Source organism: Miniopterus schreibersii (genome assembly GCF_964146895.1).
Source record: "Miniopterus schreibersii genome assembly, chromosome: 12".
NCBI lineage: Eukaryota > Metazoa > Chordata > Mammalia > Chiroptera > Miniopteridae > Miniopterus > Miniopterus schreibersii.
The window spans coordinates 9,105,581-9,121,543 of record NC_138112.1 but is presented as its reverse complement, the minus strand read 5'-3'; the positions used below and the strand labels follow the sequence as shown (position 1 = coordinate 9,121,543).

Below are 15,963 nucleotides of genomic sequence, written 5' to 3'. Positions count from 1 at the left end.
TACCCCCATTTGGCTACCCAAGAACTCAAAAACCCTGAATTTCAATTTCCCTTTTTTGTTTTTAAGGAAAGCGCTTGATTTCAGTAACAATGTTTTGCAAACTTTCCCTTTCCCACCAAATTTCTCCATCATTTTTGTGTTGCCAAAAACAACCCCAGTGCCCAGGGTACAGGCAAAAACAACAGACCTGCCAACAGAGACTGGCCAGAACGTCAGCAGCCAGTCAGGCCCCTGACTTCCACCTTCTCCAGAACCTTCAGTTCCATGGCCTCCAAGAGCCAAAGGCTCAGTGCAGGGAGGGGAAGGGGGAGGGGGCTGGGCTGGAGGACTAGAGCTGACAGCGCCCACACTTCCGAAGAGATACAGTGTATGCTGAGCCACTCCCCAGAGCCCACTGCTGTCACCCCAGTCAGGCCTTGCCCAGGTAGAGTAGTAACAGGGCCCCAGCTTCTGTTGTTAGCCACCTGCTCTTTTCTACCCCATTAGGTGGTGTGTGTGTGTGTATTTAGAGACAGGAAGAGAGAAACATCGATTTATTCCACTTATTTCTGTTCTGCATTCATTGGCTGCTCCTTGTACATGCTATGACGAGGGATCTAACCCGCAACCTTGGCGTATTGGGACGATGCTCTAACCAACTAACCTACCCGGCCAGGGCACCCCATTAGTTCTTAAATTGAGGTTTCACAGATCCCTTTGATATGCTGATGAAAGCTTTGGCCCCTCTTTCCCAAGTAACGTGCATAGACACAACTCTGGACAGATATTTTCAGGGAGGAGTTGGTTCCTGCACCCCTCGGGCCCATTCATAGACCCCCCAAGTCAAGGTGTTTCCAACCCCTGACTTAGAACATTAGTGTCTCCACCTGCAGCCCCTCTTGCTTTTCAGTTACTGGGTTCTCGCAGGGCCCCTCCCTGCTGAGTACTCAATCCCTCCTTGAGGACCCAGGTGAGGGAGGGAGGCCCCTGCCCTGCCTGCAGCCCCAGGACACCATGGGAGGAAGTTCTGGGCTTTGTGCACTGAATCCTGGGTGCCACATGGCTACAAAATAAATCACCTGCACAGGCTATAGGTGCTCTGTCCTCAGCTCAGCCCCAGCCAACAATGTCACTTTGCAGAAATGACCAGGCTGAGCAGCTCTAGAGGGATGGGATACTGTGCATGTCATACTTTGCAATGTCCCCTGGGAGACAGATGTGGGTCTTAAGTGAAGGTGCTGGACCCTCACCTCAGACACTAACCGTCATCGGCATATGTGCCCCCATCCAGGCGTGAAGCTATAACCGTGAATCACTGAGGCCAGACCCAAAAGCCAGGCCAGGCAGGGTGGGGAGCTTGCTACAATGCGTCCAGCCACTCAACTCGTACTCCTGCCTACACGTCACAGCCCAACACACAGCTGAACTCCTGGACTTGTAGTTGCAAATCCCCCTTGGAGTAGACACCTCCCTTTGCATTTCCAGGGGATTTTCCTAGGCATGCCTGACTCAGAGCAGGTCTGAATTGGCAGTCTGAAGCCTGGGCAGAGTGGGTGCAGGGCTGAGCCACCAATCAAGGCGCCAGTGGGGGGAGAGAGGGGAATACACAGCACCATGGGAAGCAGCCTCCCCCTGTAGCTGAGTCCCCAAGAGCTGGCTGGGCAGAACCCTCAGAAAATCTGGGCCCAGAAGAAAAGAGGCACTGGGGATACCAATGCCTCCGGAAGGGAGAAGTGAGTCACTCTACCCACCGGGCAGGCTTTGAGAGTTTCTGACTCAATCTCCCTAATTCCCCAGAGAAAGGAGGGAATGATGGGGCCAGAGATGCCCAAAGGAGGCCTGACTGAGAACTCTGACCCGCAGGAGTAAGTGCATTACCCTGTCAGGACCACCAGCACAACTGAGGAGTGGGATGCAGCTGACTGAGGAAGAGTCCCCAAGCCCCTCTTAGAAGCCCAGCATGTGAAGGACCCCGAGTTCACAGCCCTGGCCAAGTTCAGTCTGGGACCCACTAGAACTGCCCTGTGGTCCCCGTGCCAGCAAAGTGAGGGCCAAAGGGCAGGTGGGGTGGAGGGGCCCCAGGAATGAAAGGGTGGGGCCAGAGGGCCTGTGCAGGAACAGCTTGAGGGAGCAGGGCCCAGCCCACCCCCTAGAGCAGCCACCCTGGCCAGAAAGTCTGTCCAGACAGGGTGGTGCTAGCCGTTCTCTGCCAGGGACAGGCCAGAGGCAGCGAGGAACCTCTGACGGTCCTCAGCCCCTGGCACCTGTCCTAGCCCAGCCACTAACCTGGGCAAATCACTGCAAAGGCTCGCTAACCCCACCCGCAACTTGGAAACAGACTGGCCCACTTAACTCCCAGGTTTACTCTAAGGTTCAAATGCAGCTGACCTAACACACCTTCTACCAGAAAGCACCCAGGAGCCCCACTCCCGATGGCTGTCACAGCACCTCACTCCTACTGGCCTTGCTTTCATTTAACTCTTAAGTGTCCCAACACCAGACAGAGAAACTGGCTAGGGTGCCTGTGGAATCTCACTCAAGAACAGCTGTCCTAGTCAGTCCCAGCTCCAGGTTGAGAACCAAGAACTCTGCCCAAGATTTCTTCATTTTGGGTGATGAGTTCTGGGCAGCAACAACCATGGGCACCATGAGAATCCACCTAGAAAGAGGCCTTTTTTATGAGTCTTCCACTTTTAGGCCAAGCTCCTGGGTGGAGAAGGGTTAGCGGGCCCGGGGATCCTTCTCAGCCCCACAGTGGAAAAAGGTGCCAAGTGGAGGCTGGAGCCCAAGGACACTGCTCCAGCTGACAGTGACCCGCTCACCGCTACCTCCCTGGGCTCTGATCTGTCGTCAGGCCTCAGTTCACTTGGACTCACACCTCCTGTAGTCTTTCTGGGCTCCTTAGAATTGCCCGGAGACGCTCAGGCACCTGGCCCCCAACCTGCTCTCAGGAGACACACAGAGAGGAAAGTAGCCCCTCCTCCCCCACGAAGCTGCTTCCGGCACAATGGCCCCCACCTCAGGCTGGCTGGAACCGCCTGGCTCAGCAAGTGCTAGTTTAGAGCACAGAGGACAGGCAGATGCCAGGAGGCAGAGGCCAGAGGTCTCAGGGGCCCCAAAGACTCCCTGAGTTGAGGAAAATGAGGAAAACTGGAAGTCAGTAGAAATGGGTAGAAAGGACAAGGTGCGCAGAAGGGAGAGCGCCATGTGACTCGGGTGTAGGGCGGGGCTCTTGCCAGTCTGTGTGGGACAGACTGTCCTGACAGAGGAGAGGAAGAGGAGGGTGGACTGGGACACCGGACCTGCACCCATTATTTATGAATGCTTCACTTGAGTTCCGTCTCCAAACCTGGGCTCGGCATGGAGACTGAATGTCCCTCACAGCTGCTCCTTCCTGCAATAACAAGACTGACATCACTGTTGTCAGGGAAATGGTGTTTTGATTAAAATCATGTGACAGCTACTTTGTGATTCAATAAACAAATTGTCTGTTAACCCTCACCTGGCAGAGTCCCCCAGCAGCTGTCATCAGAGAGCAACCTGGAGACGGTCCGGGGAGCAGTCCCACCTGGCTAGGACAGACCACCCATCCACCACCGGGAGGACCGAGTCAACAAGGGTGTGCGAGGTGGCCACAGTGCCCCCTGGCAGGTCCTGCCTGGAGACGCGTGCAACACCCAGAGCACAGCCGGCTCTACAGACACCAAGGGCCAGTCTCCGAGGGACCAAAGAGGCACCTTTCGTCAAAAGGAACTGGTCTCACCCCTTGGGGCTCTTCCCTCCTGGACCAGGAGCCCTGGGAGGAGGACTGGCTCCCACAGGGGCCCAAAGCCAGCCAAGAACAGGGGAGAGTTCCCAGGGCTCTGAGCAGCCAGGGTTCACTCTGACCCCATTTGGGCAGTTGGGCAAGTTTGTTGTGCACCAGACAGTGAGTGAGGGGTTAAGAACAATTTCTGGTTTGCAATTGGATGACTTCCTGGATCACTCACTTGGCTGCTGGCCCCTGACATGCAGAGCTGTGCCTGGCAACAGCCAATACCCTTTCTGTCTCACCCTCGGGTCATTTTCCTTAAGTGAAAAAAATTCAGGGAAGGCTCCCTGCGTGGCAGAGCAGGGTTTTCTGGGTTGAATGAACTGCAGAATCATCGGCCTCACACTGCTGGGCCTCCATGGCAGGAAAAGACCCCTGAGTGGACAGGACAGGGTTGGGGGAGGGTCTGGGTGTTACACATGTTCACAACCACCTGACAACTGGATCCAACACCACCTATGCCTGGAGTTGTGAGAATTAAGTGGGATTCTGCCAAATGCTTAATAAGGTGCCTGCACACAGTTACTGAGGCTCGAGGCTCAAGGCTTAGCCGCTAAGTACCGTTTCCACGGCTTGTGGTCATCCCAGGGCCACCTACAGACCTGAACAAGTGTGCCATATAAGGTCGCCTCAACCAGCGCATGCTCAGATCGGGGCAGACCACACATTTAATTGCATAGGCAGTTAACCCTGAATCAATAGGAAAACATAACTGTTTTCTTCCCAAGGAAGTCTGGTTTAGACCTAAAAACATACTATTATTCCTGCTCCTTCCGCCAAAGTGTCTTCCTCAAGGCCAAGTTCCGTGAAACTGAAAAGGCTGAGCACCTCAGACACCTGTCGGCCCAGGAGCTGGCTGAGGCTGAGCCCACGGTCACCCCAGCACTTCCTCCTGTGACAGGGCCACTGCAGGGCCAGCCCAGCACTGCCCAGCTCAGACGTGCCTGGTGCCCCAGCCCTAGGAAAGCGGTGGGCAGCACCACAGTAATGGACACCCTCAGATGGAAAATGGCAGTTCAGAGCCTGGACAACAGGAGAAGGTTCTCATGGCCTCAGTTTACATAAAATGAAGGAAAAGCCATGGAGACTTGGAAGGCAAAATTTTAATGCTAAAATCACCACCAAGCAAACCCACTGGAGTAGGTGTGAGATGCCAGCCATATTCCACGTCACCTAAATGCAGCCTGGCTGCAAAACAGGGCGGCGAGCCCTTCGGAGCTGTGTTTTGAATGTAACCTGTAAGTCTTAGATGGCTCTTCTAGCAAGCAGCCCAGGGCAGTGCCCAGCACCAACTCTGACTCCTGAACTTAAATGTTTGCACACCTTCCCGAGTGGCCTCAAATGGGGCTTGTAAGACATTCAGACTATTACACGGTACAATCGACAGGAATGGTTTTCTCCTTGAATGGAATGACTACCTGAGAAGAAGTGTAGCAAATAAGAACTGTCTCTATTCTGTGGGGTAAGTGGGAACAGCCCATCTCCATAAGCAACTCGACCAAACCGCCCCTGGGGCCTCTGCATGGGCCTTGCTCTGACCAGGAAGGGAAGAGAAGCCACAGGCGTGAGAGCTCCAAGGCCACTCAGCCCCTTAGAAAGCATTCCCAGGTCAAAGGGCAAGAAACAGGGCAGCAGGCTTTAAAAATACAGGGTGAGGCACACGTAGATTTACAGTCATATGTGAAAGTGTATTCATGTATTTTTATTAATTATTGCATTATTTTCCATATGAACCGTAAGTCTACTTTTGCCCCAACCTATATCCCCTCTTGGCCTTAAACACTTCGCTTTCCTTCGGGACAGCGGAAGGCGCTGCTTCTCTGCCCGCCCGCTGTAGCAGCAGCCCAGCTGGCTGCCTTCCGCCCTCACCCAAGTCCATCCATGGGAGGGAGTGCTCAGACCCAGGATGGCCATCCGCTTACCTTTCTGGTGTCCTCTCTAGGCCCTCTGGGTCTCAGGAAGCGGTTCTTGTCAGCCCCAGGGGCGCAGGGCTCTCCACTGTCCTTCACGGGAAAATCTAGCTTCCTCAGCCTGTGGGCCACCACTAGAGACAGACAGCAGCACTGTAACTGCCCCTGAGCGATGCGCCCTCTCACGCCCGGTGCTCCCCAGCCAGGATGCCCTCCGCGGTTCCGGCACTGGCAGTGGGGAGGCACATGCGTCCCTGTGCAGAGGCAGAGGGCTGACCCCAGGACCTCACTGAAGGTGCATGTCCTCCAGAGCCATGGAAAGCGCCTTATGGTAGCAGCCAGCAGGAAGCTCCCCACGTCTTAGTCACTGATGGCCTAGAGCCCCAGCCAGACAAGAGCTGGCTCCATGCGGGACCGGAGCATCGGTTAGAACAGCAGCTCTGGAGGAAGAAATGACTCGGCTTTCCTACCCAATGAGGAACTAAACTCCCTCCCTCCATCTTCCACCTTCCCATCTCAACTGAACATTATGCCATTTCCTGGGCACAGCAGGTTCCTGTGGGGGATAGAGGGACTATTCTAGTACAGAAAAAGGACTGGAGACACGTGAGTGAACAGGAAAGAGAGGAGCAAGGAACTGCCTGGAAGCAGGAGCAGAATCAGGGGGAAACAATTACTTAAGACCAGACAGCAGTCCCTTCATCTGTTAAACCAAGGAGACAAGACAGCTCCTCCCACCACTGTCACATGCAAGCAGCAGAGAAACAAGAGGCTTTAAGATAAGAGTATCAAAATGAGAAAAAAAAATGTCAGCAGAATTGAAGGCAGAAGGGCAGGGCAAGCACCCAACTTGTTGTGGCCACACTGCCCCATCTGTGGGGATGGCACCATGTGACTTCCACAGAAAAGCACCAACATAGCGATCTCTACAGTTGCCAGGTGAGCACCCCCACAGCTAACCACTGGGTCCAGGGCCCCATCTCTCCCCGAGGTCTTAAGCACTATCCTCAACGCTGACAACAGCTCAGACTGCGTTCCAGCAGACCCCCAGGCCACGCATCACAGCACTCCAGCTGTGGTATTTCCATGAGCTGAGGGCCATTATTTCAACAAGGCCTCATTGGAAACCACACATCAACCTGTTTATTCTTATGAGCCAGGATGCATCAGGCTCATACCCTGTTGGTAGCAGAGAAATAAGATCTGGTCTCTCAAATCTGTAGGAGTAAACCCCACACAAACTGTAAAGAAACAGTAGGTGAATTCCATTGTTGAGGAGACATTTTTATCGACACAGGTTTGTGTGTGTCTCTGCTTCCCTTTCTTCATTGACCAAACAGCTGATATGAACTGCCTGGGGTGAAAAAACTACAGCAATCTATGTTGGAGGCAACTGCATCAATCCAAAGGGAACTGTTGCCTAAGATAGGGGACTGGAGAAGGGTCACATAAAGTTTCTTAAAAGCAGTAACATCCTTTCATTTTGTCAGTGGGAGAATGAGATGCAGTCTAGTACCTTTGATAACTTGTTCCATGAGCGCAACACATCAGAGGACAGATTTTAGAAATTCATTGAACACATTTTTATTGAGCACCTACTATGTACAACCAGACACTGATCTAGGCACTGGTGATACAGCAGAATACAAAACAGACAAAAATCCCTGCCTTTACTGAGCTCTTGGAGCTTACATTCTAGTGAAATCAAGATAACCTGTGGAGAAAATGACCAAGTTATGAGCCAAAAAACAACTTCTCTGAGCAGTAACAAAAGGGATTCTCTGTTTAAGTCAGAAAGAAGCAATGAAGTCCCTAAGAAGTCATCCAAAACGGCAGGGCCCTGCTGAGCTCCCTGACCCATGTCTGAAAAAACAAAGGGCTCCCTTTGCCACAGTTCTAGGGCAGAAGGTAAATGCACAGGACTCCCAGGGGGCACGCAGGGCATTTAAAAGTCTATCCCAAGACCCACGGTACTTCCAACCAAAGAGTAAAGCAATGGTTATACAAATTTGTTTCAAGAATGAAGACAACAGCCTCTGAAAAATGAAATTCAATGAAGAGGAACATAACCTACTGGTAATAAAAAATAAAAAGAACCATGAAACTAAAATTAAAATGTTTATAGCATAATGGCTTAAGATATAAAATGAAAATGTATAAAAGAATTTTGCTTAGGAAAATATTTAATTCTTAGCCCAAAAAGTAATAAAATAGAAAGTTACTGTAAGGTAATTTGACAATTTTAAAGACAGGCAATTTTTTATTAAAAATGTTCTCTTTTTCTACGGTAAGACAAACTTGGAAGTAATTTGCTCAAACTTGGTTTTCAAAATACAGAATAGGGCTCACTGGGTTTAAAAGAGGTTGTGAATAAAAGAAATAATTCCAAAACCAAAATGGAAACAAGCAAACTACATAGCAAGATGCACTGAGAAAAATAAGCTACAATAAAACTTCATTAATTAAAATTCATTAGGGACAAGGCAAGTTTGAATAGGTGACAATGTAAATTATTTTAAATGGAAAAATATTTAAATTACCCATGAAATAAAAATGTATATATTTCAGGGATAAAATCTAAATGAATATATCTAAAAAAAGTGTGGCCTCATAAAAATCCTCATGAAAAGCATTTTAATGTAATTGAAAAAGAGTGATTAGTAATTGGCGTACCAACTGGTAAAAGGGTGCTTTTTAAAGAGAGCTTTAAAATAGTTTAAGTAGGTCAGACCCTACAGGCTTCCTTACAAACTATTAATTTGTTCCAGGAAACTCTTCCTTCATCTTAACTCATTATCTTAAGTTCCAGGAGAATTAATGAGGTTTTACTGTAAAAGCAGAAAAAGTTTTCAAATGATGATTCCAGCATCACCCATACCAAAAAAGTAGTAATGAAACTTCAGTTTGGAAAGCCATTACTGCACAACGTAGCAAGGACCAGATGTTAACACAGCTGGAAGCAGAATGAGGTTAAGAGCAGGAAATCATCACAGTACTATACCAGTGGTTCCTTTTCTCATTAGAATTACAAAACTGCAATCTTACAATGACACAGTAGAACTACTGCTTTTTAGGAGGCACTAAATTTTAAGTTTCTCAGCAAGGAGAGAGAGAGAGAGAAAGAGAAAGTATTTTTTAATGCAGTAACAGTGGTATAAGCCATGGAAATTGTTAGGTTTTAACATCACACATTAGCAGCAATACATCTGCATGTCAGGTTTCTGAGTGGCATGATTACAGTCAAAATCAAGCAAATAAAAACCAGAACAAACACCACACGAACTGTGAGCTTCCACATTCCCCTTTCATGTAAGACACTGATGCAAACCATCATTATCCAGGAAAACGTGGCTTTCACTAGTTAAATCTCAATGTGTCTCCCAAACAGAGGTTTTATAAAATAAGTTATTCCAAACCATGTACATTTAACTTTGGAATGCTGGAGAGACACAGAGATATAAGTAGACACCAAGAGAATCACTCCACTGCATGTCTGGGTCCCAACCCATCCAGGCTTGGTCAGGATAGTAAGTGGCCAGGGGCCTGATGGAGCATCGAGGGTGCAGGAGCCCAGATGGTGCCGAATAAATCCCTGGAGACAATCAAGAAATGACTGTACCAAGTGTCAGGAACTGGTCACAAACAAAAAGAATGGTTTATAATTATCCCAACAAGGAAGACAAGTAAAGACAATCCCATTTCATCTTTAGAAAGAATCAAGTCACTGAAATTTGATTTCTTGGAAGTTGTTGCCATTTGCTTGGATGAGGTCTTGAAGGTTTTCCATTTTTTCTCCACCCAGTTTAAGAATACATTGACTAGAAATCTGTGATAAGAATTTAGTAAAGTCTTTTCCCTCCTGTTCCTCATCATGCCAACGCAAGCACTGGAAAATTCCAAACAGAATCAAGTTAGTGGCACAGAAAGTTCATGATCTATGTGACTACTGAGCACAACAACAGTGATCCAAAAGCAGGAGACTGAACTTCTCATTGCGTTCAGTTTCTCTACTCTGTCAGGCTAATCAAAGTCAAACTTTAAAAACTGATTAAAATCCAAACAAAAAACTATTCTTACAGTAAGAATAACATTCCTACCCAGCCCTAGACATGGAACTGAGAAACGGCCTGCTCAGTGGTGGCCAAGAAGGGGGCACAAGCATTCCAGGCGCTCAACACCCTCCCTGTCTCCCATATGCTTATCGCCTTGCCCACTTAACGTCACTCACACCCTGTCAACCAAAGCAAAAGCTGCAAGGCAGACAACAGAAGGACATACCACTTATAGCTTCCTGTGCAAAGTACTTGACATCCATGTCTTCATCTTGGCCTAACTTCTGCAGTACCGGCTTAACTTCCTCCTGCAAAGCACTGAAATCCAACAGTGTTATCTGTGAAAGGCAGTCTTCTGGGTCAGAAAAATACTTTATGGTATATATGCTCTCAGGTAATTTTTAAAGTTAAATAAAAAAATATTTTAAAACACCTAGAAGTTTGACAAGTACTAAATAATGTCCAAAGTTCTGAGCAGAAATAGCTTCAGACAATGATCTATACATATACGAGTTTAAATAAAAAAGAATGGACACCTGCAAAAACAGTTGTTACTTTATCATTTTCTTTACACAACCCTACACCTTAGGTAAAGCGAAAATCACTAAATTTATTTTTAGCTATTACTCCCCATTAGAAAGTAAAAATTTTAATCTTTTAAAGTAAGGGTAAGAATAATATTAAAATCTTACTCGGTATCTAGAATTGGTCCAATTTTCTGTAGAGATTTGGCCACATTGAAACGGACGTTCGCCACTTGGTCTCCTGCCATTTTCAATACAATGGGCAGCATCTGCTTAGTGGTTATTTCCTGACCACAGGCTTCAGACAGTACCTAGAAAAATAAATAAGATGGCACATTTAAAACACTTTCATTTTTAAAATATCCCAAAACCTAGATAGATAAATTAATACTTTATAAGAAAGTACCTGACCAACAGGAAAATGTTTCTAGTTTGAGCACTAAATGAGGGACACAAAGTAGCATTCAAAACACCCCAGAATTAGACCAGACTTCACAACTGACTTCACTACTGTAGATTTTAACATGAATTGAAAAACTGACATTTTCTCTCATCTCTTAACTACCCAAATATATCAGTATAAGCAATATATTCCAAATAAAAAACAATATATTCAGAATTCAGACACACAGTCTTGAGTAACTGCTTAATACCTGAGCTTAGCAATAATGGCTGTGTGATACTTACATTAATGCAGAATAAAGTGGTCATTCTATGCAAATAATTAGGATCGTTTGCCATTACTAACACTTTGGGAACGATGGTATTTTGGGCCCACTCTGTACCAAACTTCTGAACTAGTTTCATGAGGTTGTTGGTAGCAGCTTCACGAATGGCATACACTGCAGGAGAGGGAAGAACACACTATCACACTGCTCAGAGTATAAGCACAACCTAGTTTACTTACACCATCATCAAAGGTGGACCAAAAACAAGATTCTGCAAACACACTCCAAAGTTAGCCATGCTGCTATGGCAAATGTACTCAGCTACAACTCATAATACACTGACTTGGTCTCACTAAAGTTTCAAAATGTGTAATATGTCCAAGGAAAAAGAAGATAAGGAGCTCATTATAGGCATCATTAATTAACAAACATGACTGCCTACTATGTGCTATGTGTTACAGGAAAAATACACATACTTTCCCTCAAGATCATATACTCAGAGAAATGAAAGCTAACACACCCCAAGAAGTCCATGTATAAGGCTGATTATAATAAAGTATGAAATTGTGTGGTAAAGACTGAGGGCTGTAGGAGTTGAGAGAACAAAATGGCTTTGGGAAAGAGAGGCCTTGTACTGGGCCTCAAAGATTAGAGGATTTGTCTAACTAGAGAGAAGAAGATAGTAATTCCTGGAAAGGGTAAAAAAATTTACCCAGGGCACAAACGAAAGAACTGAAATCTGGGAAAACACAGAACATCTTGAAAGCTACATTTAGAGATTAAGAGAAAAAAAGATGGGTTGTTAAAGCAAAGTTGTCACCCAGTGACCAGTGTAGTATTTTAGCAAGATTATTCCAGCAGCAGCAAGAACAGCTGAGGGAGAAAGACAGTGAGGAGTTAGTTTAGAGGCCACTGTGGTCATCTACACAATAGCAAATAAAAACTTCAGACTATCTTGCCTGTTTTCCTTTAAAAATGTTTATGCTATGAAATGTTAAATGTTTTCTGTGAATAAATGTACCTTTCTTAACATTTAATAATTACCTACAAGCCCTGGCCGGGTGCCTCAGTTGGTTGAATGCCGTCCTGTGCACCAAAAGGTAGTGGGTTTGATTCCCGGTCAGGGCACACACCCAGATTGCGGGTTCAGTCCTCAGTCAGGGAACATATGGGAGGCAACTGATGGATGTTTCTCCCTCTCTCTCTCCCCCTTCCACTCTCTCTGAAAAGCAATGGAAAAAATATCTTCAGGTGAGGATTAAAAAAAAACCCACCACAATGAGAGAGCACCTCACACCTGTCAGGATGGCTATCGTCAATAAATCAACAAACAAATGTTGGCGAGGGTGTGGAGAAAGGGAATTCTTGTGCACTACTGGTGGGAATCCAGATTGGTGCAGCCCCTGTGGAAAGCAATATGAAGTTACTAAAAAAATTAAAAATGGGCCCGGCCAGCGTGGCTGCTAGGATCCAGGAGATCGTGAGCTTGATCCCCAGTAGGCGGTGTGCAGGAGGCAGCCGATCAATGACTCTCTCATCACTGATGTTTATTTCTCCTACTCTTCCTTCCTCTCTCTGAAATCAATAAAGAAATATATATTTTTTTTAATTAAAAATGGAACTGCCTTATGACCCAGCGATTCCACTTCTGGGAATTTATCTGAAGAAACTTGAAACACCAATCAGAAAGAATATATGCACCCGTATATTCATAGCAGCGTTATTTACAATAGCCAAGATCTGGAAGCAGCCCAGCTGTGATACATTTACACAATGGAATACTACCTGGCCTTAAAAAAAAAGGAAATCGGCCCGGCCAGGCGTGGCTCAGCGGTTGAGTGTCAACCTGGGATCCAGGCAATCGGGGTTCGATTCCCAGTCAGGGCACATGCCCGGGTTGCGAGCTCGATCAATGACTCATCACTGATGTTTCTATCCCTCTCTCCCTCCCCTTTCCTCTCTCTGAAATCAATAAAGATACTTTTTTAAAAAAAAGGAAATCTTACCCTTTGTGACAGCATGGATAGATCTAGAGAGCATTATGCTAAGTGAAATAAGCCAGTCAGAGAAAGTACGTGGAATCTAATGAACAAAATGAACTACCAAGCAAAACAGAGACAGACTCATATACAGAGGGCAGGCTGACAGCTTGGAGGGGTGCTAGGGGGAGGGGAGACAGACTCATATACAGAGGGCAGGCTGACAGCTGGGGGGGTGCTAGGAGGAGGGGAGACAGACTCATATACAGAAGGCAGGCTGACAGCTAGGGGGTGCTAAGGGGAGGGGATTGAGTGAAAAATAAGAAAAAAAAATTCATGACACAGACAACAGTGTGGTGATTGCCAGGGGAAGGGGGAGGGGGAGGAGGGTACAGGGCGGATAAATGGTGATGGATGTTTGACTTGGGGTGGTGAATACACAATGCTGTGTACAAATGATGCGTTATAAAAAATTTTTCAAAAAAGGAGGAGTAATTAACTTACACAGAACAATCCTACATAGAAAGAGTGTCGGGAATTTAATTCTTTGTGGAACATTAGGACTTTGAAAGTTTCTCAAAATAAATCTAGAGGATCAGCTTTCAAAGAAAGTATAGATCTGGAACATGTCGTTCTCACTAACATTAAATATGCGTTACATATATAACATAAACACCTTTTTTTCTAAGAAGAGAGGAATTTCTTTCCTGTGATTCACCATACTTAAGTTTCACTTAAACAGAAAAAAAATTAGACCATAAAAAAAAGCTAACTTTAAAGAAGAAAAAAGAAACAGTCCTCACAATCTAGTTTATAAACACTAAAATTATCTATACACATAAGCCTTTATGAGGCTGCACATTTTACTCATACCCTTCCTCTTCACTCTTAACCATACGACCTCCCATATGATCCAAATACACCCTTAACAATACCACCTACATGTCCAAACAGACACGAATATTCCCACTCCTCCCAAGTATCCATGCACAAGCAGCCGCAGAACAGATACACACTCAGTACATACGTAAGATGCTGTGAAACTAACACAGAATGCCTACAGTATCCACCAAAATATGGAACTGAAGCTCACAGGATTATGATCCATGGCCTCCATTTGAACAGGTCTCAGCGCATATTGAAGATGCCAGGGTCTGGACCTGGGGCCTGGCTGATACGAAGGGCACCCTTTCCACCCACCACTTCCTGGCACACAAGAGTAGACACATGCACCTGAGACTTTGTCAAAAAGTCAACTGCTAACTAACATATAAAATGGTTTTAGATATAACATCAATAGTCTTGTATATTTGATAAGCAGCAGTACCAATTTTCATTTTTAACAGTTTGTGGCATTCAAAGAAGAGGATTCTGTGTGAATTATGTTATAAATGTAAAGAGAAATTAAAATACTGAAAAACCCATTTTCTAAATGCTGTCCCATCTGCCCTTGCCCTGAGCTCACAGCTCACCCTCTCTCAGCATTGTGGCAGCGGCAGCCAAGGGTGCAGGTAGTAAGCTTCACTTTCACCAAAACCAGAAATCTGGGCCCTCAGCTGACATCTCCCACTCATGGACTCCTTCACTGTGTCACTGTATATCTCCTTCTCTGTGTCACTCAAAGAAGCCAAGTAGCCACTTCTTCCCCGTAGGCCTTTCATCTGATTCCAATCCCTGTCCAACCCAGACAGCATGGTCAAGCAGAAGACCTTAAGAAAGAAGTGAGTACATGTATGAAAGAGATAGTCTGAAAATAATGTAAAAGAATAAGAAACAGGGCAGAGAGATTGTTCATGGAAAAAATAAAGTTTAAGACAGAAAAAAAATTAGAAAACAGAAATAAAATGGGATATATGCAAAAACATGAGCACTCCATAACAACCTGTTTTTAAGTTATCTACTTACCGTGGTCCACAAGCCAGGCCATACATAAAGCATTCAGCTTTTCATCAAAGAATTCCACACCCTATGGATACAGAAGATTCCATTAATACACATCTCCAAAGTTCAGAAATCAAGATGGTCTATTTATATTACACCAAAGTGACCTGAAAGCTAAAAAACACTTTGTTTCCAAATAAGCTGAAATCATGAACCAGCCAGAAAACAAAGACCATGGGATTTGATTTACAAACTGTAAATCTATTTTATTGGACAGAAATCATAAACAAAGAAAGCATAAGTGAGATGCTCCAGGTCTTGCAAAGTGGGAGAGAATTGGGTGGCCAGGAGCGATACAGTACTGCAAATGAGTAGAAAGAATCAAGCATGGATTCTAGATTATTTGTAAAACTGAATTATCCAGGAAAATATCTGTGAATAATACACTTTTTCTTGTTTTATTAAAAAAAATTTTTTCAACTACACTTTACATTCAATTTATTTTGTATTAGTTTCAGGTGTACAGTATAATGGTTAGACAATCATATACTTTACAAAGTGATCCCCCTGATATTTCCAGTACCCAACTGGGACCATACATAGTTATTACATTACTGACTATATTTCCTTCGCTGTACTTTACATCCTCATGACTATATTGTAACTATCAATCAATTATATTAATAATTCTGAAAATTTTTTCCCTTTTTGGTTAAGATCAAAATAAATCATTAAGGATAAAGAAACTGATATATCAAGAAATAAGAGATATTTCCAATTAAATAGAGTATTTCTAAGGTGATAGGAGGAAGCAGAGGGAGAGTAAAGCAGGCATTAGCACAGCAGGTGACGTGGCCCCAGCAGTCAGAGGTGGAACCATCCTGGCTCTCCCAGTTTTGCTCTTCCTGTCAAAAGGTGGCAACTCCAGCACAAGTGGGGACATGCTCCTGGAGCTGATTTACACAGACCTGTCACTGTGGGAATTCTGCACCATGTGGGAGAATGCTGATATATGCCTTCCTAGTGCCTCCCTTTTGGGATCTACATGTTTCTTTGGATCTAAGTTGTTCCTGGACAGTGATATTATATGTATATATATATATATAATTTTTTTTTTTTTAAAGATGTGTTTCTTTTTTTTTAATATATCTTTATTGAT

At 45.3% G+C, this 15,963-nt stretch overlaps 1 protein-coding gene across 2 annotated transcripts in view; it reads right to left on the bottom strand.

Annotated features, from left to right (window-relative positions):
• PPP2R1B (protein phosphatase 2 scaffold subunit Abeta) overlaps nt 1–15,963 on the bottom strand; it is a 34,673-nt gene that overhangs the window by 4,038 nt on the left and 14,672 nt on the right. The window contains exons 11-15 of one of the 2 annotated variants that reach the window (XM_081155103.1): nt 14,829–14,889; nt 10,964–11,118; nt 10,445–10,587; nt 9,979–10,070; nt 5,713–5,834 (exon numbers count right to left, since the gene is read on the bottom strand). In XM_081155103.1, coding sequence (XP_081011229.1) covers nt 5,713–5,834; nt 9,979–10,070; nt 10,445–10,587; nt 10,964–11,118; nt 14,829–14,889 — 573 coding nt within the window. Of the gene's footprint in view, nt 1–5,712; nt 5,835–7,268; nt 9,587–9,978; nt 10,071–10,444; nt 10,588–10,963; nt 11,119–14,828; nt 14,890–15,963 lie in introns of those variants that run through there. The other variant, XM_081155102.1, reaches the window with a different exon arrangement.